This window comes from Sceloporus occidentalis, unplaced genomic scaffold (assembly GCF_023333645.1).
Source record: "Sceloporus occidentalis isolate IW3139 unplaced genomic scaffold, rSceOcc1.0.p SCAF_240, whole genome shotgun sequence".
Lineage (NCBI taxonomy): Eukaryota > Metazoa > Chordata > Lepidosauria > Squamata > Phrynosomatidae > Sceloporus > Sceloporus occidentalis.
The window spans coordinates 26,925-48,336 of NW_028317220.1; the positions used below are offsets into that span (position 1 = coordinate 26,925).

At 42.8% G+C, this 21,412-nt stretch overlaps 1 protein-coding gene and 1 pseudogene across 3 annotated transcripts in view; one reads left to right on the forward strand and one right to left on the reverse strand.

Moving 5' to 3' along the window:
* Window positions 1–510: 510 nt before the first annotated feature.
* LOC149276409 (GTP-binding protein Rhes pseudogene) lies at window positions 511–1,140 on the forward strand (annotated as a pseudogene).
* A 5,625-nt stretch (window positions 1,141–6,765) lies between these two features.
* Window positions 6,766–21,412, reverse strand: part of LOC149276410 (trinucleotide repeat-containing gene 6C protein-like) — a 33,837-nt gene continuing 19,190 nt past the window's right edge. For 2 of the 3 annotated variants that reach the window (XM_089503671.1, XM_089503672.1), the window contains 13 exons: window positions 20,672–20,817; window positions 17,442–17,591; window positions 15,412–15,555; window positions 14,604–14,723; window positions 14,073–14,156; window positions 13,659–13,887; window positions 13,006–13,176; window positions 12,502–12,693; window positions 10,894–11,037; window positions 8,605–8,799; window positions 8,133–8,203; window positions 7,372–7,511; window positions 6,766–7,126 (listed from right to left, as the gene is read on the reverse strand). In XM_089503671.1, coding sequence (XP_089359797.1) covers window positions 6,766–7,126; window positions 7,372–7,511; window positions 8,133–8,203; window positions 8,605–8,799; window positions 10,894–11,037; window positions 12,502–12,693; window positions 13,006–13,176; window positions 13,659–13,887; window positions 14,073–14,156; window positions 14,604–14,723; window positions 15,412–15,555; window positions 17,442–17,591; window positions 20,672–20,817 — 2,147 coding nt within the window. Of the gene's footprint in view, window positions 7,127–7,371; window positions 7,512–8,132; window positions 8,204–8,604; window positions 8,800–10,893; window positions 11,038–12,501; window positions 12,694–13,005; window positions 13,177–13,658; window positions 13,888–14,072; window positions 14,157–14,603; window positions 14,724–15,411; window positions 15,556–17,441; window positions 17,616–20,671; window positions 20,818–21,412 lie in introns of all 3 variants that reach the window. The other variant, XM_089503670.1, reaches the window with a different exon arrangement.

The window sequence follows — 21,412 nt, forward strand, 5'->3', positions numbered from 1 at the left end:
ATGCAAACCTGCAAATGTATCAGTAGTGTCCCAGTGACATTTTACAGCTCACAGCCTTCTTGGGTTGATAAATTTGACTAGTTGATAAATTGGACATTTTATTCAAAATAAATATACATTTCTGTATATTTCCCCCCATCTTGTTGGCTTTTCCTCTTCCCGACCTATGCTGCTCATTCGTCTAATTGCATGAAATCACTTCCTAAGCCCCGTTAAAGGATGTTGTAGGAGAGTATTATTATTTTTATGTTATTGTAGATTTCGGTGATGAAAAGGTTAACATCAGCATCTCTCGCACACAAATGCACTACTAGAGCCTGTGAAAGCAGGTTGACAGATCCCTCCCCTACTATCCAGCTTCAGACAGCAGAATATGATTCGATGGAGACAGTTACCTCACTCAGGAAAATATGAATATATAGCGAGGACACAGAGGAAGCTCTAGATACCGTTCAAAGAGTCAGATCGTCACTTTGCTTCTTCTTTCAAGATACTAAAGAAGGCCACACCATGTCTCTGTCCGTCAAGGAAAAGACCCAAGCCAGGCTCGTGTTCCTGGGCGCAGCCGGTGTAGGGAAGACATCCTTGATTCGTCGTTTTCTGCAGGATAACTTTGATCCGAAGCACAGGCACACAGTGGAAGAGTTGCACAGCACCGAGTATGAAACTGCAGGAGGTACACAAGTGAAGATTGAAGTGTTGGACACCAGTGGGAGTTACGAGTTTCCAGCGATGAGGAAGCTAAGCATGCAGAGTGGAGATGCCTTTGCTTTGGTGTATTCTGTGGATGATCCAGAAACCTTCGAAAGGGTAAAGAGGTTGCGTGAAGAGATTCTAGAAGTCAAAGAGGAGAAGAACCCCCCAATTGTTGTAGTAGGGAATAAGAAGGAAGAGGACGTTACCCAACAAGTGTTCTGGAAAGAAGTAATGTCAACAGTTGAGCTGGAATGGAACAGTTGTTTGATCGAAACATCAGCCAAGGAGAATCTCAATGTGACAGAGGTATTCAGGGCGCTGCTGACAGAGGTCAACTTGCCCTATCGACTAAGTCCTGCACTGAGGAGGAGGAGAGAAACCATTCCCAATGAGGGTAACCGTAAGCCCCCCATGAACAAAACAAACAGCTGCATCATCTGTTGATACTGAACCCCTCACCGTATGTGTGCCAACTCTCAACCCATTCAAGACTATTGCTTCTGGATTGTTAAGAAGAGCCTGAGTCACTGGGATGGTGAGGCAGTTCTGAACATCTTAGAAAAGTTTAGTTGGTTTGGCTATCTGTCTAGGATTAGGGCAACCATCTGAACCCCCCCCCCCACCGGTCCTAAATATACAAAATTAACCTTTGCATAGCACTGTTAAGCTCTAGATCAAAACAATGCGTTTCCTTATATATGCATAGCTCTGTAAAACGCTAAGCAATGTTGTGAGAAATGTAATTCTCAGGTAAATGGGCAGATGACATCACCAGAGTTGTATCATTGTGTATGTTCTTGTGTAAATTTCAAGGGGGGTGTTATTAAAGTAAATCCAGCTAAAACCATGCAAATGGTTGGAAAATCAGCATTGTGAGCCCAGATGGAGTTTTATTAATGCCCTGCAGACAATATCAACACAACAGGTGAGCAAGGAAACATGATCTAGCATTTAACCAGCCACTTGTCAGCTAAGGGTTAAATTCCATACTATTCATTGGTTCTGCATATTGCGTGTCGAAAAACAAAAACTCTCTAGCGCGCGGATGCTTATTGCATCATTTACGAGGTCAGGACATTGGGCACAAAGATTCAGTTTACGGGAAGAATGACAGGGGTTTGAGATAAATATAGAGGAAATAAATTCACGAGGTCCTGGTGGGTTCTGTGTGTTAAATCATGCAGATGTCAGAACATTTAAAGAAACACGACGACAGCCGCTTTGTCCTGTTGTACCATTGTTTTGTTGCTAAAGTGTAAATGATTGTGAATTTGCCAGTTTATTGCATGCAATCTGTTGCGGCTGTCCTGCTAAACCCTTCAAGTGCCAGATTCTATGCCGCTATTTTCTGCATTGATTGGGTTAAATCATTTTATTAGCCGACCAGTTGTATTTATAGCGGTAAATTTCAGCTCTTCGCCCCAGTTAAGAACAGGTAACGTTTCTATCCATTATCAGCACTACTCACTGTTTGGAAGGCGATCTATGGGATAAGCGATCCCCTCGGCAGGATCATGCGCTGGGTGTATGCTGCCACCTGCTGGCTGTGGTGTTACTAAGAACAATAAAACTACTCAATGCTCCTTGTATACTTATCTTATTCTTGCCTCATCATCATTTTATAGGTAGTTTGTCAGAATGCAAACTTAAACCCTTATTGGATTTATTGTTTATAAAGTAAAAAACAAATTAGTGAAATTATTGCATATGGCTGTGACAATGTCATAATGGTTAAAGTTGATTAAACTCTAAATCTGTTCATCAAAAGCACTACGTAACCTCTTTGGTGCTTTTAAAGAATTCAGCTCTGTCTTAAGCTACAGTGAGATCCAACGTACAACTTGCGTGATGACGTAATGACTAGTTACATCAGATAAACCAAACTACCAAGAGTCAAAAAAAACAAACCACTTTATTAGGATTTAAAGAAGCTTCAACATTTTGAGAGCAACTTTTGGTGCAATCCGTTAACGAACACATTCTAGGAGGAGAAAAAAAAAAAGCTGAAAACTTTCTTTTGTCATTTAAATGTCAGTTACAGACAGACAACAATAAACAAAAAGAACACCCACGAGGAATACATCATTTTAACATATTTAGAGATATTCCTGTATCCTTCATTCGTATATGCATATGCACAGATGTGTATACCGTACTTCATACAGCACGTGTGTGTGTATATACATGGGTTTTATATGCATACACACATACATTTTGTTTCCGTATGTAAGAAGCGATCATACGCCTTCTTTTGCATTCTGCCGACAGGAGACTGAGTAACGCTGTGTTGTTTTTTTTGCATTTCTTTTCCTGTGAATATGGTTTATGGGGCGAGTGGCTTTCAATCTCTCGGCTGCATTGCTGGCCCATAACAGCACAGTGGGGTTTATTCACTAAAAAGAGAGCTGCGGTTTCCACTCCCTCATTCACCATCCGTTGTTGGCACCAAGGGCCAACACTGCAACTTTCTCCAGCAAAAGGCTGAACTGAATAATACGTAAGTCAAGGGGTGAAGACGTCTCACTGATTAAACTATACATTATACAGGGCCAGCTAAGCTCTTCCTGCAGGAGAAACCCACTGGGGTTGGACCCTCGTTACGAGTAGTGAAGTCAATGAGCGGATATCACAACTCTCCATTTAGTGAATTAGACCCCTTAGATTGCTCTGGCAAACAAGTGAAACTCCAAAATGTCTTAAAAAAAACAAACAAAAAAAACCTTAAAAGTCGCTTAATTAAGAATTCCTGCAGACTACGCTAATAGGAATAGCAGGACGCTGTGTCTTACAGTACAGAACAATTATTTGCTCACAGACAATTGCATGCAATCCCACTCCATTTCAGTCTTGCTGATCCCGCAGTGTACAGTAGAACATGTGTATTAGCAATTAACCCTTTACAGACAGGTAAGTAATTTAAGGGCAGTATCAGAGCAGTAGTAAGCTCACTAATATATATATATATATATATATATATATATATATATATATATATATATATATATAGGTTTTGTTGTTTTTTTACATTTAAATCTTTGGGACAATTTTGCATACAACAGAAATTAGAGAAATAAAGACAAACATTCAATGCTAAAAGAGAATTTCGTCTACATTTGTTTATAAGCCTATTAAACACTGTTTTATCCCCCAACCTCTGTCGTTAAGGTGAGAAAAAAAATCACCCCACAAAATAATGAACAAAATGTTGCTGGTCACTGAAGAGAGCGAGCCAAATAGCAGAACCTGAACACTAAACCAATTAACCCACTAGGGGTACCAAGATAATTAAGGATTGTCCAAGTGCCTGTAATTAGGATCTAATTCAGTAATAAGATGAGAGAGAGAAGCTGTACTCTCCCATATCACAGTCTGTTCCTCTGCCCATCAAGGGGCAGCGCACGGCAGACAGAGGTAGAGTTACGAATTAAGAAATACAATTATTCATTAAAAGACCGGGTCTTTAAAACACATACACAGGCGCTGAAATACACAGGTTGTACTGTCTGGAAAGTCAGATCCGCTTGTCTGCTTAAAAGGACGTTGGATGCGTGAAAGGAACAAATTATTATTAATCATATAACAAAAAACACAAAAAAGAAATGAACAGAAAAAAATGTAACATGCGTCTTTGACTTGGCGTGTGCATAGATCAGGAACCTAGCAAGTGCTCCGGGACTCAAACGGCCGGTGGTGGCCTTCCGAGTACCGCGAGCATTTCAATCCTTCCCCGGCTTCGGACCAACAAGGCAGAGCGTTCAGAAGGTGCGTGGAGCACAAACGGGTAACACCAGCAGTTGCAGAGATCAAATCCGGCCAAAAGCATTTTACAACTAACTGAAATATCCAACCCACCCAAATATTCTTCAATGAGCCCCTAAAAAGACAACTTTAAAGTTACAGGCGTGTCAGAAAGTTGGTCTTCTCATTCACTCTCTGAAACATAAATTGTTCATTTCTTTAACAAAGACCCAGGAAAATCACGGTTTGTATTTCAACATAAAGCAATATTCTTATTTTTTTTTTTTTTAAACACATAAAGCACTCTTGAAGCATTTCAAGTCCATTTTTTTGGTAAAAATTTAACTGCTACAAACAGGAATTGTTTGCTTTCCTCTAGTTTCTTGTTCCGTTTTCTCCCACCCCCTCTCTGTATTCAGTGCTTGGAGTTGGATAGTCTTTTTAAGGTATTTTTTTTTCCCTTTTAGTTTATTTACTTTTTTTTGTAGACATTTTATTTTTCTTATAAACACAATGAAATGGTTGTGTGGCGTTTTTACTCCTCTGGAAATGTCATATTTTCCTGAGAAAGACATCCACCATGTGCAAGATAGTAATCAAAAAGGTTTTTTTTTTTTCTTTTTTTCTTTAAACTATTGTCACAAGTTGAAAAAAAAAAAAGGACAAAAACAGAGGTTAAAAAAAAAAGGGGGGTAAATAAAATGTTGCACAACAATGGCTATTTTTTCATCTTCTTTTCATTATTTTCCCCGAGATGTAAGGAATTTTTAAAAAAAAATTCAAAAATAATATTCATGAAATTGAATGGAAGTAATTTTTTTTTTTGGGATTTTTTAGTTTTTGGACAAAGGAAAAAAAAAAAGGAAAAAAAGAACGTAAAACAAAGATTTGTAAACAGGTTAGAGCCAGATCGGCTTCTGCTTTAGATGCAGTTAATAACCTGCATAAGATGCAGTGTTGCTGCCTGGGTTCTGAGTATGGAGGCAGCTCCATTTTGCTCATATAGTCCAAGAGCCAGGGCACGGCCTCCAAACTGGTGCAAGTGTCCAATAATATGCATTTCTCCCCAAAGTTAATCCACTGAAAAAAGGTAGACAGATTCTTTTCTTTTTTTTCTCCAGAGATAAGCATGCTGATTTTCTTCCCGTACAAACAAGTCCTTGAGTAAACTTAACTGTTAGCTCTGCCCATCTCTTCATCTTTTAATCAATTTTCAGTTGGGTTAACCGCATTTTGGGGATACAATGCTGAACATCTCAGTGCAAAGTTAAAAGGTGATGATACATTTTGAGTTAAAATGAAAATATTTATACACACAGGATAATTATTTTTTTTTTCAATCCTTAAAGGCCAGACAATCTGGTTCATTACAAAAAAATGTACATTTGTGCACAGCAATGTAGGTCTTCTAAAAGCATGATAGGGTATTCTGGGGGGGGGGCGAGGGGATGTGGTTCTGTGCAAGTAGCCAATGGGGTGAAAAAAAAAATCACTCTGCTCTTCATATAACGTGATGCGTCTCTCAAACTGGTAAAGAGAGACTTCAATGCCAGATGTGGCAGAAGTTTGAAGATCACACGAGGAGCTACAATTTGAGTAGACACTGGAATTCAAGTATATCTAAGAGCTGATATGATGTATGGTAGCTAGAAGAAAAAAATAGTGTTTTGAGAGGAATCGTTTTAAAACAAAAAAAAAGAAAAGGCTATGAAAGGAGCAGAAGCTCTGGATAGAGGTTATGTGCATAGGCAGATCCACTGTGTAACCAAACTATAGCCTTCATTCCTTTGCTTCTCCACAAACATAATATCCAGCTGTGTGCATATACAGAAATGCAGATCCTTCCCCTTCTGATTCATGTGCCCCGTCTGATATGCGAGTCCAAGGCTCATTTCAGATTAGGCTTTTGAACCCTACTCTTAATTAATAACAACCCACCCAATATCAATGTAACTCTCCCCGCCATTTGAAAAGTGCCCTTATGTTCTAGTCCAAGCAAAAGCAGCGTTCATTGTTTCTCTCTCTCTCAATACTTTAAAAGAAAAAGAAATATTTACTGTCTGTAAAGCAACAAAGAACCTCCAAGGCCACTTTCTCCTATATCCTTCCTTATCTCTCGCTCCCACTGAGCCCATACTGCCACCAGGAACAGTTCACAAGGGTGCCATAGGGAGTGTGATCAGAGAAGATACTGCATGAAGAAAAGGCTGGGGCCCGTTTAAGCTGGATTCCTCTCAGGGGCTGGAGCAGAAAGGTTTAGGTTTTTTTTTGTTTGTTTGTTTTTTTGTGCTGATGAACTTGTGAGACTGATGACCCTGCATCCCCAGAACGTCAGATGGACTCTCCACTCAGCAAGTCACCTGGCAAGAGAGTGTTCAGAGGTGTAGGGCTGCGGATTATCCTGGAATCATCTGTTCCAGGGGGACCCCAGAGGCTACTGGAATACTGTGGGACACCACCCCAGAGCAAGTCGTTGTTTGCCTTGACACTCAGGCAAGTTGGATTCCAGTGAGCAGTGTCGCTGCGTACCAACGTGTGGGTGCTCCCTCCTGTACCCAGCCTGGGCTGGCTGTTTCCAGAATTAGATTGCCAGCTGGAAGTAGGGGGCAGCGGCTGACCTTGTGCCAAGAAGCGGTTCACCTCCTCTTCACCAGCAAACTCTGCCAAGATAGTAGTGTTACCAAGAACACACCTATGAAGGAAAGAATTAGAGAGTGATTACTGAAATCACAGGAACGCTGCTTCTCTGCACAGTTTAGGCTCCCCTCTCTTCCTCTAATACACTTTGCCCTGATGCTAGCTGCATTAGAGAGCGGAGGAAAGAAACCTTTTTTCAGCAATCATGCAGCATTTTCTTTAGCAAGGTAAGGGTAGGAACGATCTTCTGCACCACAGCAAACCCCACTTGCTGTTCTGAGAGGCGAGACTTGTACTTACATGTGCAGGGATTTTTGGGCCTTGGTGGCTTCTTCCTTGGAACTGTATCTGACGACAGCGTTGCCTTGGGTAAGATTCAGGTGGAATGTTTTGAGGGGGCCGTGCTGCAGACACAGGGTTCTCAGGGTAGACCCATCAATCTGCAGAAGAGATGCATACAAAGGCTTCTATAACAACAAATGAGATGAAAAGAAACTGCCGAGGTGCACATCATGCAGGGTGCGTAACACCGCCACTAGCCACCTCAACTAGCTACATCTTCTTCAGTATGAGGTTTATATTAAAAACGGATATATTATATCTTATCTAGTGCTGGGTCACCAATCCTTGAAACATAAATACTCTCGATAACCTTTAACACGTGACTTAATAGTACAAGCACAACTAATGTAGTTAAAACCCTTGTGTTATTCTATTTGCTACATGGCCATTTTAAACAAACAAAAGTCCAAACACCCGTCATTTACTAGCAACTGAAGCTATTTTTTACATCCATTGATAAAGTGGTAGTTTCATCATGTTTAGAAATGAAATAAGTAATCCAAAAAAAATGATGATTAGGCAGCACGTTCAAACTCTCGCTCCAGCGCTGCCAACACATGTACAACACACGAAAAGATGCTGCGCGGGGATCAGCATCTAATCCAGCCTAAATGTCTATGTAGGGGTATGTATGTATGTATGTATGTATGTATGTATGTATGTATGTATATGTATGTATGTAGAGCTAGTCACAGCGTACAATTGTTCTACAAGTTTACCTGAGGGGTGAGATTGCGCAGGACCAGCCAGCTACTAGTTCTTCCTGAGCTATCAGTGCTCCAGGTGGAAGCTACAAAAATAAATACAAGTTATAACCCAACTACACAGAGGAACCATCCGCCAAATAAAGTGTTATACAGTACCTTCTAGCTTACAAAACAAATGCACGGCGACACCTATACTGCGAACAAATTCCAAGTATGTGAACAGAATTCAATATTCCTGCTGACTGGTTTAGTCTATTGGTTGCTATAGCGATGAGACATAAATCATATTTATGTGTAACACTTTCCAATCATGGTCAGTATTACAGAGTGACTACTGACTCTCACTGTGTGCATTAGTCCTGGTTATGGTTTGGTTTGTATGGAGGACAAGGCATTCACACGCTGGCACCTATTTTATTAGAAGTCATAGTAGCAGAGGATAAGCAGTGCTCTTTTATCACAGTTTTAGAGATTGTCTTCATACCGGAGGAGTAGGAGCTTGGCCAGCCCAGTTGGTTGGAGCCCCAGGCTGAGGATGGTTTGGTGTTGGTCAGCCCAGGAGGTGGTCTAGTAGGAGCCGTAGTATTTCTGGGTACCTTCCAAAGTTCATGGGACAGAGATGCTTGAGTGTGAGAAATGGGGTTGGGTGACCAGGTGGACTTTATATCTGAAAGTTTACCTGGAACAGAAACGACAACATCCCTCATGTCTTCCATCCCTCAAACATTAAAACACATTTAATTAACTGGTATTTCTGAAATAGTGTACAGGCGGTTTCCTTTTCCCTGCCATTAGCACTAGGGCTGAAACAACGAATCGATAAAATCGATAATAATCGATAATGGAAATCGTTGTCGACGATTTCCGTTATCGATTAATCGAGTGATCGATTAGTTGTTGGAGCACTCGGCTCCTTTTACCTACCTCCGCGAGCGTTTCCCGGCTTCTGCTACGCGCTCTGCAGTCTCCGCCTTCTTTGAGCTTCAATTAAGAAAAGGATGTTTGTCCGCGTGTGAATAAAGTTTTCAACTTCTTGAAGCTTGGAAGTGGAACGAGTCCATAGCTGAGGTAAGTGATTGTCTATGTGTGAATGTCAGACTGGGTGACTGGGTGCAGAGCAGGATGGGGGTGTGGGTGCAGGGCAGGGTCAGAGTGTGGGTGCAGGGTGGGGGTGGTGGTGCAGGGCAGAGTGTGGGTGCAGGGCAGAGTGGGAGACTGGGTGCAGGGCAGGGTGGGGGTGCAGGGCAGAGTGGGATACTGGGTGCAGGGTGTGAGTGTGGGTGCAGGGCAGGGTGGGGGTGCAGGGCAGAGTGTGGGTGCAGGGCAGGGTCAGAGTGTGGGTGCAGGGTGTGAGTGTGGGTGCAGGGCAGAGTGTGGGTGCAGGGCAGAGTGCGAGTGTAGGGCAGAGTGTGGGTGCAGGGCAGGGTGGGGGTGGTGGTGTGGGTGCAGGGCAGGGTGGGGGTGGTGGTGTGGGTGCAGGGCAGAGTGTGGGTGCAGGGCAGAGTGTGGGTGCAGGGCTGGGTGCAGGGCAGGATGGGGGTGAGGGTGTGGGTGCAGGTCAGAGTGTGGGTGCAGGTCAGAGTGTGGGTGCTGGGCTGGGTGCAGGGCAGAGTGGGAGACTGGGTGCAGGGCTGGGTGTGAGTGTGGGTGCAGGGCAGAGTGTGGGTGTGGGTGCTGGGCAGAGTGTGGGTGCAGGGCAGAGTGGGGGTGGGGGTGGCGGTGCAGGGCTGGGTGCAGGGCAGAGTGGGAGACTGGGTGCAGGGTGTGGGTGGAGGGCAGGGTGGTGGTGGGGGTGCAGGTCAGAGTGTGGGTGCAGGGCAGAGTGTGGGTGCAGGGCAGAGTGGGAGACTGGGTGCAGGGCAGGGCAGGGTGGGGGTGAAAGTGTGGGTGCAGGGCAGAGTGTGGGTGCAGGGTGGGGGTGCAGGGCAGAGTGTGGGTGCAGGGCTGGGTGCGAGACTGGGTGCAGGGCAGAGTGGGAGACTGGGTGCAGGGCTGGGTGTGAGTGTGGGTGCAGGGCAGAGTGTGGGTGTGGGTGCTGGGCAGAGTGTGGGTGCAGGGCAGAGTGGGGGTGGGGGTGGCGGTGCAGGGCTGGGTGCAGGGCAGAGTGGGAGACTGGGTGCAGGGTGTGGGTGGAGGGCAGGGTGGTGGTGGGGGTGCAGGTCAGAGTGTGGGTGCAGGGCAGAGTGGGAGACTGGGTGCAGGGCAGGGTGGGGGTGAGAGTGTGGGTGCAGGGCAGAGTGTGGGTGCAGGGTGGGGGTGCAGGGCTGGGTGCGAGACTGGGTGCAGGGCAGAGTGGGAGACTGGGTGCAGGGCAGGGTGTGAGTGTGGGTGCAGGGCCGGGTGCTGAGTGCCAGGTGCTGAGTGCCGGGGGCAAAGTGCCGGGGGCAACGGGCAAAGTGAGTGGTTTAGGTATTAAAACTAGTTTTCTAAATATTGTGTTTGGGTTCTTGTACTTTGAAAATATTGTTTTTTTTATTACATCATAACAAAATAAGAATGTTAATGTACATTTTAAGTTGTTTTTTAACATCCAGTTCATTAAATTTTAAATAAACGAAAAATTTGCATATTGTTTTTTTTTTATCCGATTAATCGATTAATCGAAAAAATAATCGGCCAACTAATCGATTATTAAAATAATCGTTAGTTGCAGCCCTAATTAGCACCCAAGCCTACTAATACAAGCCTGTTAACGTGCACATGTACCACATGTAAGCTGCTCATTCACATTCGGTATAAGCATATGTTTAATATACGAGGCTAAAGTCAGTACCTCCACTCTTGAGCAGATAGCGGTTGACATCCTGAATGGTGGTGTTGATGGTGGGTCCTGTGGGGACACTCCCAGGAGTCACATCAGGATCATTTTCAGGATCAATATTCTGCAGTCCTTTCCAAGGGACTCCTGGATGAAATTCTGTGCGAAAACAAATACTCTGTAACCCAACAGCAGTAGCGTTCACATCAATATGCTTCAAATAAACTATGTGTGCTTCAGTGTCCACTCTGGCTGAGATTCAAACAATGTTATTAAACTCACCTCACGACAGTCTACTGACACCACTGGTTTAGTGAACAGTATGTGTGCCAGTGCGCATGCACAATCACTGGATATGTAAATGCATGAAAGAGTGAGACACCAAGCAATACGTGGCGTTTCTTTTATAAATGCCCCAGGGTGGAATCATGGAACATGATCGCAAAGAGCAACTTTCAAACTTTCTATAAAGGTGGACCATATTTACAGATGTTCACGGTACACCATTCCCCCCAGAGACCTGCTCTGAGTGTCCCCTAAACTGCCCTCATAACAAGCAAGACATACTGCAAGGAAAATCGAGGTGGATGTTCACTGTGACGGACTCGTCCCTTCAGGCACACCGCCGCTGTGGATATTATACAGCCCAACCACCCGTTCCCCTGGAACCCAGTTTCTATGTTTACCCCCACACCGCCAGGCCCAGTACCAGGACATACAGGTTTTACTTTTGGAACTGCTGGGCAGCTAGAATAGCCTCCTGCCCCACTATGTGTACCAGACAGGATTATCTCCATAGGGTGCCCAGCCAGGGCTCCTGCCTGACTATCGGTGGAAGATATCAGAGGCTAATCCCGTTATCTCCCCTATTGTTCCTGGGAGACCTGAATCCCCCAGCTTAAGGGGGCGGTTATGTTACTCAGACGTCTCATTCTGTGTGTTGATGTGTTTATATGGATATATATACCTGTGCCTGTGTACAATAAAGCGTTCTGAATGTTATACCCTACACTGAGTCTCGGCTAGTGACTGGGAAACCGGGGAAAGTGTGTGTTGTCCCAGGCTAAGGGAGCACAAGACAGCGGAGGTAGTCGGTCGGACTAACCAGCTCCGTGACATTCACCTACTGTACTACATGTCGGTCTCTGGAGCACCCTCCCTCCACAGGATAACAGAAGAACACCTCATATTCAGAAACTAAAGACTTGGCTCTGACAAGATATTCCCATGCATCACCACCTCATCTCCCTTGCCTTTCCCTTACAATTCCCTTTCTAGGATTAGGCTGGAGGACTGTAGGACTTGCTGCCACTGAGCCCTGAAGTGGTGTAAATGTAGCGCAGAATCACATTTCATCATCTGAAAGTCTGATGGGTGCCAGGAAAACAGCAACCGACCAACGACTAAATCAACTACAACAGTTTGCTGGAGGAGAAATAATACTCTGGGGCTGATTTTCAAGGATGGCGGTAGACCTCTTACTCCTAGTGAATGGAAAGCGCAACACTGTAGCATACGACAATTGGTGTGGAAGACTGGCCTACACAGAGAATGACTTTAACCCCTCGCTACCCTCCAAAAATGATGATAAAGTTATTACATCATACAAGTGAAACTGCTTACCAGGTGGCCAGGTGATGCTGGATCCGTTAGAGATCTTTTCATTTTCAGGTTTGACACGTGACCAGCTGTCTGGGACAGATACAGGAGGGCTGTTCGGGGATTCGCTGCTGGGGAGGAGATCAAATCGGCTGTACGAGTCTTCCAAAGAGGACTTGCCTGGTGGACCGATGCTTAAACCGCCAGAAAGCGCACCTGCTACTGACAGAAACATGCCAAGTACAATTACCAGTATGTATGATAAATCTGCCCAGGGAATACATTAAACTGCGTAGGACAAGGGGGACAAAAAAATGAAATAGGAAATGTTTTAAAATGTAAGATGTAACAAATAAACATGCAAAATCTGTTTCGTTAAATAATCTCTGCGTTATGGCACGTATCAGCCCTACAGGACATGGGATGAACAATTTACAATTAAAACATTGGTTTACTGCTGCAGAATTTTCTTCAGGACCAATTCACGCTTCATGCTGCTACTAAAATAGTAACTCAGAATATGCTTACTGGACTTGCCGGGGCTCGGGTCGAGAGGAGAAGCAGCATTGGTCAGGGTGTCCATGGAGTTAGGGTGAGTCCACTGCGGGAGGCGAGACTGGGACTGAGATGTATCCTTCACCGACAAGCTGCCCGCTAAATCCATGCTGTTCACATTCATGTTGGTGTTCATACCAGCAGCTGCAAAAAGGACATATCTGAGTGAGGGTATACTATATATATATATATATATATATATACATATATATATACATATATATATATATACACACACACACACACACACACACACACACTTAAAAATCCCCCAAATCCCCTTGTTTTTTAAAGGAAATACAGTATAGATATTGTTAATGTTGTAATTGACTATTGTCACCTACAACTGATTCATAGGCATACTGAGACCCTTTATTAGCAACCAACTCCCGTGTTCCAACGGCACGTTGTGTTCGCTAATTGATGATTAGAAAATAATTTCGCAATTTTATTGGCTAGAAACTGCCTTGTTTTCCATGAAAATGACTTAGTGACCGCAACATTTTGAACGGTAGTACACACACACACACACACACGGTATACAGGGCTCATCTACTAGTACAAATGCACAAAAGACCATTCTACATAATTATCTTCAAAACAAAAAAAGGCAACTGAGTATTTACCAAGAGGATATGGGGGGTAGGTGTTGGATGAAGACTGCTGCTCTTTGGTGTGCAGATCAGCCAGGCCGGGTGCTTGGGAATGGGATGGAAAGCTGTCCAGCGCCGACTTGCCTGACGAAGGGTGCAAAGATGGGTGAGGAGGGGGCTGCTGCTTCATGAGCAGCGCCTGTGCTAGTTGGCGTTGATGTTGCTGTATCTGCTGCTGCATGTTATTGATTGTACGTGCAACCTACAGGTGGAAAAGAGATCGGGAAACATTGGCCACTGTATATACGACATTTTGTGCCAGTGAAAACCAGCTATGAACAAGTGCCAGCCAAAAACACAATGCCCACTCTCCCTTTCAATGTGAATTACTCGTTTAACCCTGTGGTTGCCAGTAACATAAAGAGAGGGGATGCAGGTGTGACCTACTTGCTGCTCCTGCTGTCTCATGGGTCCGGAAACATTACGCTGAGCCTGTAACATCTGCTGCTGGAGCTGTAAACGCTGATATGCCTACGAAGGGTGGGGGGGACAGAGTAACATGTTGAATACACAAAAAAAAAAAGGTTTTTCTAAGAAATAATCAAATGTTTTAATCCATAAACATGTCCCCAGGCAGAATAATACTGAACACAACAACTGACATTTGCTATTAAAATGCTGCATTGTAAAAAAAAAAAAAAACACAAACAAAAAAAACCTCAATACAGCTATTTTTTTTCTTGTATATCAATTCTAAAGAATATATGTACAGGTCCGTGTTACATGTGTAAGGAGCGGTTAGCCATAACCACATATGGTGTGTATAGAGCATATATACTTTTAACTGATCGACATACGGCTGTTATGTTTAATTGCTGTAAAAGTCCTTAACATATACCTGTCCCATCTTAATGGGCTAGAGGGGGACTATTAGGTTGGCTTCTTAGTAGCTTTTGTAGCCCATTGACTAGTACTCACCAGCTGCAGCTGATAGAGCTGGTTCAACATGGTCATATGCTGAGGATTAATTGGCGAGGTTAATAGTGCAGGATTGAGACCAATGTTTTTTGCTGCAAACTGCAAAAGCTGTGCTTGAACCTGCGGAACCGAGGGGGACATCGTTAGAGGAATCATTCACCAGCAAAATACACAGCTCTACCGGTCAGCCTCGTGCTGCCATTACATGACGATACACACACAGTATTTTAATAAATGAATTTCTTAATATAAATAAATCTCAAAACATATTAAAACTTGATGGAAATTAACGGCTGCAAATGGTTACACGGGAAAATCTCACAGATTAAATATTTTGTCACCTGTAAACCGTGATGTAGGTTAGCCCTGACACAAACTGGCTTTATCTCTTTTTGTACCGCTAATCTTCATCTACAGACCTGGAGGCTGCCATGGTTGAAAGTCATGTAATATTTTAGGAGATTTCTTAGCGTCCAGCTGGGCGATTAAAACAGAGCCATGCTATTGTTTAGTAGATTAAGATTACAGAGCTAGAACACATGCTAATGGCAAATTTCCAGTTTCCTGACAATATTATATGATGCAAAAACTGAAGCTGTTTATTATACTAATAAAAAAATATTTCTCTGGGAGGATTAAGGAAACATGAGGGTGGAAAGAAACCTCACCAAAAGCATAACAGCGTCCAAAGCCAATGGCTGAGAACAAACCAGTAGGTATCCGAAGACGTTCCCCCAAAAAACTACCCTAGACTCTACTCTGGACATTAAACAAGCCTTACTCTATACTGCGTTTATCATCCACTTACCTGAGGGGATAAAAACTGAGGCACTTGAGCACGAAGACTAGGCTGGGATGAGTTAAGAGGTTGCACTGGCGGTGGTGGCTGCTGCATGGACCTGGCTTGTGCTGCTCCGCTATTGCCAAACATACCCAGATTGCCACTCTGAATCTGATGGAGAATACATGGAAATCTCTATGAATGAATCGGTACCTGCATTTCCCAGCTGATTACTAAGACTTGCCAAGCAACACTCAAGCTGCTCGGGTCAAAAATAAATTATTTAGCATTTATACGAGCAATTGAGTATTCAGATGAGGACAGATCAGGATCATATTGATAAATGTTTTATAGAACTGAACACCCACACCAGCTACCAACATAAACCAGTCAAATATGCACGTATGTACACTCAGATATCTCCCTTTTCCTAGGTTATTTCAATGAATATGGCGAGTGAATGAATGAACAGGTGAGTGTTTCCTTAGAAGGTGTGCAATATCAGCACAAATGTACTTTTAGCTCTTTTAAAACTCAGTAATGACACTGATTCAACCCAATCATACAGTAATATTTAAACAAAAACAGACAAAGGAGATATCCTTCAACACTGCGTGGCCTTAAGTTAAAGGTTTGAAAAACAAGCACCTTTTACTGCATAAAATTGATTTTTCAAGATGCAGAATGAAACACATTTAGGAAAGATTGCTTGAGAACTGTGGAGCAGCCTTTACGCACTTTTAGGATCTGTTTGAATGCCATCAGTTCAATGTTAAGCCGCCTAATATTTTGAATTAATAGCTATATAAGTCTGTCCTCAGAAATATAATGTTGACATTTCCAAGTAATAATTAGTTACATTGACCACCCTAAGGATTTCAGGACACTGCGAAGTTGTGTTTTGAGGGTGTCTGTATGCCGTAAGGCACTACAAATCCTCGCCTCGTCTAGTTTACTGGCTGAAAGGCTCCTTTACGGATGAACTGCGAACCTTGGCATTAGCTGAAAAGGGCTCAACGCTGATGCCACAGTCCCTTCACCGAGAACAAAGGATGTACTATTAAGGCCCAAGCGGTTGTTCCTGCCACTTGACTTACAATGCAACAGTACAGCCTGAAGTATTTAATGAGCTAAAAATGCCTCCCTACTGAACTTTATTTAATCTGCCCTTGGGGTGATTTGTTAGTAAGACCCGGTAACATTTTGAGAAGCCTTCTTTGAATTCTGTAAATCATGAATGTGGTTCTGAAGCCAGGTTCTTCAGAACTGTACACAATAAGCAGTTATCTATAAAGTGACACCGATACATCTTTTTGCAGCTAAGGATACCTCTTTCTACACATTGCTTTCTACTGGTTTGAAGAATGTGTGTATTGTGCACACAAAAAATATGTAAATTTTTTCAACTATGGGACTAAATCATTGCATTTTAAGCACAAGCCGTACCGATATATCTAAGATAGGTTTACCTCGCTACCACCTTATGGTAAAGTTAACAAAATGGTTCTAAGAATTACAAATGTATGGCTTATAAAGAATTGGAAGAGAGATTACATATGCATTAAGGGCAATTAATCTCTATTTCGTTGCAATGAATGATCATTTATTTATTCTATGGTCGAAGGATAACATGCTCTACAGGCAGTCTTTATTTTAACTCAACCTATGGTTTTTGACCAATAGAAATTTTCTTCCGTTTAACCATTTTTACCTACATTATACTACTCTAAAATGTGCTTGTCTTATGTATGATTTAGATAACTGCACACTGCATTGGTTCAGTGTCATTAATGAAGCCGAGTAAACATTTTCATAAGAAGAATGGGCAGTCTTATCTGTCCAGGAGAAAGCGGAGGTTTTAGTTGACGGTTATCCCTTTATTGGACCAAAACACAAGTTTAACTTAGCCCCATTTCATTTATTTACAGGGAAAATTCTAACTCAATTTATATAATGTAGGCCAACATCATCTTTTCCAGGAACCTGACCTCATTTATGTGCGGGGACCTCCTACACGTTGTATGGACACTTTTAGGCAGAGAGTGACCATTTCTCACCTGTCTAGAGGAATTCAAGTTCTGCATGCTTAGTCCTGGTGTCATGCCACCCAGGGCCTGATTAGCAAGTGCCCCGTTCGAATGGGGGAGCTTCAGACTTGGTGAAGGCAAAAATGGTGAAGAAGTGGGCTCTTCCACTAGGCCACCATCCTGATTGGAGAGAGAGATGGTGAGCTGAAGGGCCATGTCCAGCAGCAGATAGATGAAAGGAGCCATGATGTGTGTGGGGCATTGAGTGAAGTCAGAGCCATAGAAAGGAAGAGAAAAAGAGAAAAGAGCAAAATTACAATACAGAACAGCTGATAAAGGCACCTGCAACACGACAGTAAAAAGTGACTTAATACATCATACAAATGTTACGTTATTGAAAATATGCATGGACCAAATTCCTGACCCAATATGACCATACAATGTTGGCTTTACAGACCAGGGTGTTTAAAACAAATAGCCATTTATTCATTTAGATGCTTTAGTAACTTAACGGGTGATTACTGCTGTCCCCACAGGTAATTTGTGGTTTAAGGTTAATAACAAATGTGTCTGAGACATAAGATGTGACCTTCATATCACGTGGAGGACACTTCTATGTAAAGCACATACGCTTAAAAGTCAGCTATCATTTCAGATTCCTATTGGTTTTAACATTCTTTCCCTTATATCTAGACGTTGACAAAGTTTACTGATCTAGAATGTAGATCTTGCACATTGTATGATGACAGTAAGAACCTTCTAATTATGTCTCCAGAGGAGTGCATCTTCACCTAAATGTTACACAACTGCACCAGCTGACCATTTTGGACAGGCCTATTGGCATCCAACAACTGGCTGAATTAAAATATAACTTTTATTGGTAAATATTAAAATGGTAAACTATGATTACCAAGGGATTTTTTGAGTTACAAATAGCAGAATTCTACCTTTGGAGATGAGAACAGCATTTTAAGTGTAGCTCACCATTAAAGTTATCACAGCCCCAACCAAACAGGTAAGCAGTATTGCAACTGTTAGTGCACGCTATGTCTCTATGACAGCCAATGACAGCAAATGTTCTGAAAAATACCCCTCGTCTTATAATTGGGGTCATCTTATAATCAGACCTCAAACAGGTCTGACTATGAGACGACTAAGATGCAGATCCCCCGCACCGGCACGGGGAATTCTCTCTGACAGCCGGGGAAGGTCTGCGCGATGGACGCAGACAACCCCCGCTGATAGCCACACCTCCTTCCGGCTGCAGCGTAAGTTCTCTACGCGAATCGCGTAGACATCTACACGCTGCCCTGGCTGCATGACAGGGGAGTCAGAAGCACCGGTAAGTTTGGGGGGGGGGGGTGTTAAATGGGGGGCATAAGGCATTTCTGGAGGCAGAGTGTTCTATGAAATGCCTTTTAACCCCCTTAATGCCTTTTTAACTCTCTATACGCCACTCTGCCTCCTGAAATGCCTTAAACCTCCCTATATGCCACTCTGGCATTAAGGGGGTTAAAAGGCATATTATGGGGCATAGCGACATATAGGGGTATAAAGCATTTCTGGAGGCAGAGTGGCACATAGGGGGTCAAAAGGCATATCATGGGGCACAGTGGCATATAGGGTTAAAAGGCATATCATGGGGCACAGCGGCATATAGTGGGTATAAGGCATTTCCGGGGCAGATGTGCATAACTGGGGGGGCAGATGTGCATAACTGGGGGGGGCAGGTTGGAAAATAGAAGGAAATAAAACCAAAATATTTTTCTCAATCATAGCTTTTATTAAAAAAAAATAGTTTACATGAATTAACATTTACTGGTAAAACTTTTTTCCTATAGGGTCGTCTTATATTCAGGCTTTTTCTTTTTTTTTCCTAAATTAATATTCAGATTTGGGGGTCGTCTTATAATCGAGCAAATGCGGTATTTCAATTAAATAAAAAAAGTGGGGTCACTTGACGGATGTAGAGTTTTAGCATATAGGCGTTATTACATGGAACAGCTATTTAGAAAAATAACTTGTGTATCTGGGGTAAAATCTACAGTATTGATCATTGTCCAACAAAGTTCCTTTATGCCCTAGTCCTGTTTCTGGTCTATGATGCTTGTATCTGGCCTCTTCTACAATTAGTTCATGATCCTAAAGCAAAGATGACCCCAAACCAGCATTCACATTTCGGGGTCTAAACAGGTCCAAACAATATTGCACAGGATCACAGACCAATCACTAGAAATCTTTAAAATGGGGATATTGCTAAGACAATTATAAATATGGTTTTAGTGCTTCTCTCTAAAGTCTGAAATACGGAAACTAAAACCAGAAATAAATGCCTTGCCTCCTACCGGCAAGATGGTAATTGCGACCCATTAGGTGTTTTGTTTTTTTCTTTTGGCATTTATTCCTGAGTAATTCCATATGGGATTTGGTAACTTGCCCCACAAAACCACGCTGAACAAATGAGAATGAACATGGAATTAGAGAAAGAGCAAGCTTCTTGAGAATGTAAGAGGTTAACATTAGTCCAGGAGGAGAAGGCATAGAGCCAGCAGGATGGATTTCTCATGATCTAATAGCTTTGCTGACATTTAGAAGACAAACATGTGGCCAGCAGTCCGCATTTCTCTGTAGCTCAGCTGTTCCTCCAGTAGAACATTAATCCTCTGCTTCGCCCCCACAGCCTACATTCTACGGGACAGCAGACATCAAGTCTTATCTGAGTGAAGGGCCGGGGCAGCTAATCCCCCCCCGGACATCAAATGATGGCAACAATCTGACAAATCACATTTCAACCTACGTATGCGTAGAACATACATACGCACTTCTCTTCTTTTAAAATAAAATATTTTGCAGCACAAATATTACAATGACAGAAAGAGAGATTCTTTTTACATATAGAGTATAATGTTTGTTGTAACTATTGGACGGGAATTAGCACGCAGTGGAACATGACACTGCGTTTGACTTTCACTGATGTACACACAAGATGTATTTTACATGGTGTTCTATAATACAGAGGTAAGAGCCACAATGTTTTTTAAACAGAAAGACCTGGGACAGCTGAGCGCTTACTGTTAACAGATTTGGCCTCTTGGTGATTTACACTACTTGCCAGACAGTTACACCAAAAGTGGCTTCAGGCGGTCAGCTGTCATTTGCAAATAAGGCTAAATAATGATTGACACAATTTTGAGATTACAAGATATTTGCAATGTGCCACATTTCAGAGAGGGCAAGAATATGAAATCCACCATTTCTACCTTGTCAAGGAACGTGGGACGGTCCATGGAAGACTCTTTGGAGATCGGTGGTGGGCGGCAGCTCAAGGGTTTGGCAACCATTGTGTTATAGTCTGCCATTCCCAATCCACGCTTGTCCATCTCCACCTTCTTTTCCAGAAGAGCACCTGCAAGGAAACAGTCCAAATAATGACCAAGGTTACCGTGCGTAGCTAAGTCTTGCAGAACTGACACATATTTGAATTTCAGCTGGTTGGCATCTCCAGAAGGTAACAAAATATGTACTATTTCCATGACAGGAGGCAGCACTGCGGAATAGACTCCTACAGTATGTACAGAGCAGATAATAGACTATTACATAAACAGGACAAGTCACCCCTAACACATTTAAACCAAACAAAGAAACAGTTTACAAAGTGTCTAAAGATGTTCTACTAATACACAAGATTATACATTCAATTTAAAAGAACAGGACACTATTATTTATTGATTTACATAGCGCCGTCATATTAGCTCTGTAAGATGGGATATAATTACATTTTAGGTTCCAAACCAGTTTGTGCGACCTAATAGGTCACAAGGGCCAGTTACGAGAAAGAAAATTCTAGAGCAAAATTTTAAATGTGAATCGATAACCATGGAAACTGATTAGCTTTTAACACAACGCAGCAGAACACCTCCTTGCAAGTATAGCCCGGGATAGCCCAGGGAGACAGACCACATCTGCCCAGTGATTTCCCAAAGTCAGGTAACAAATGTGGT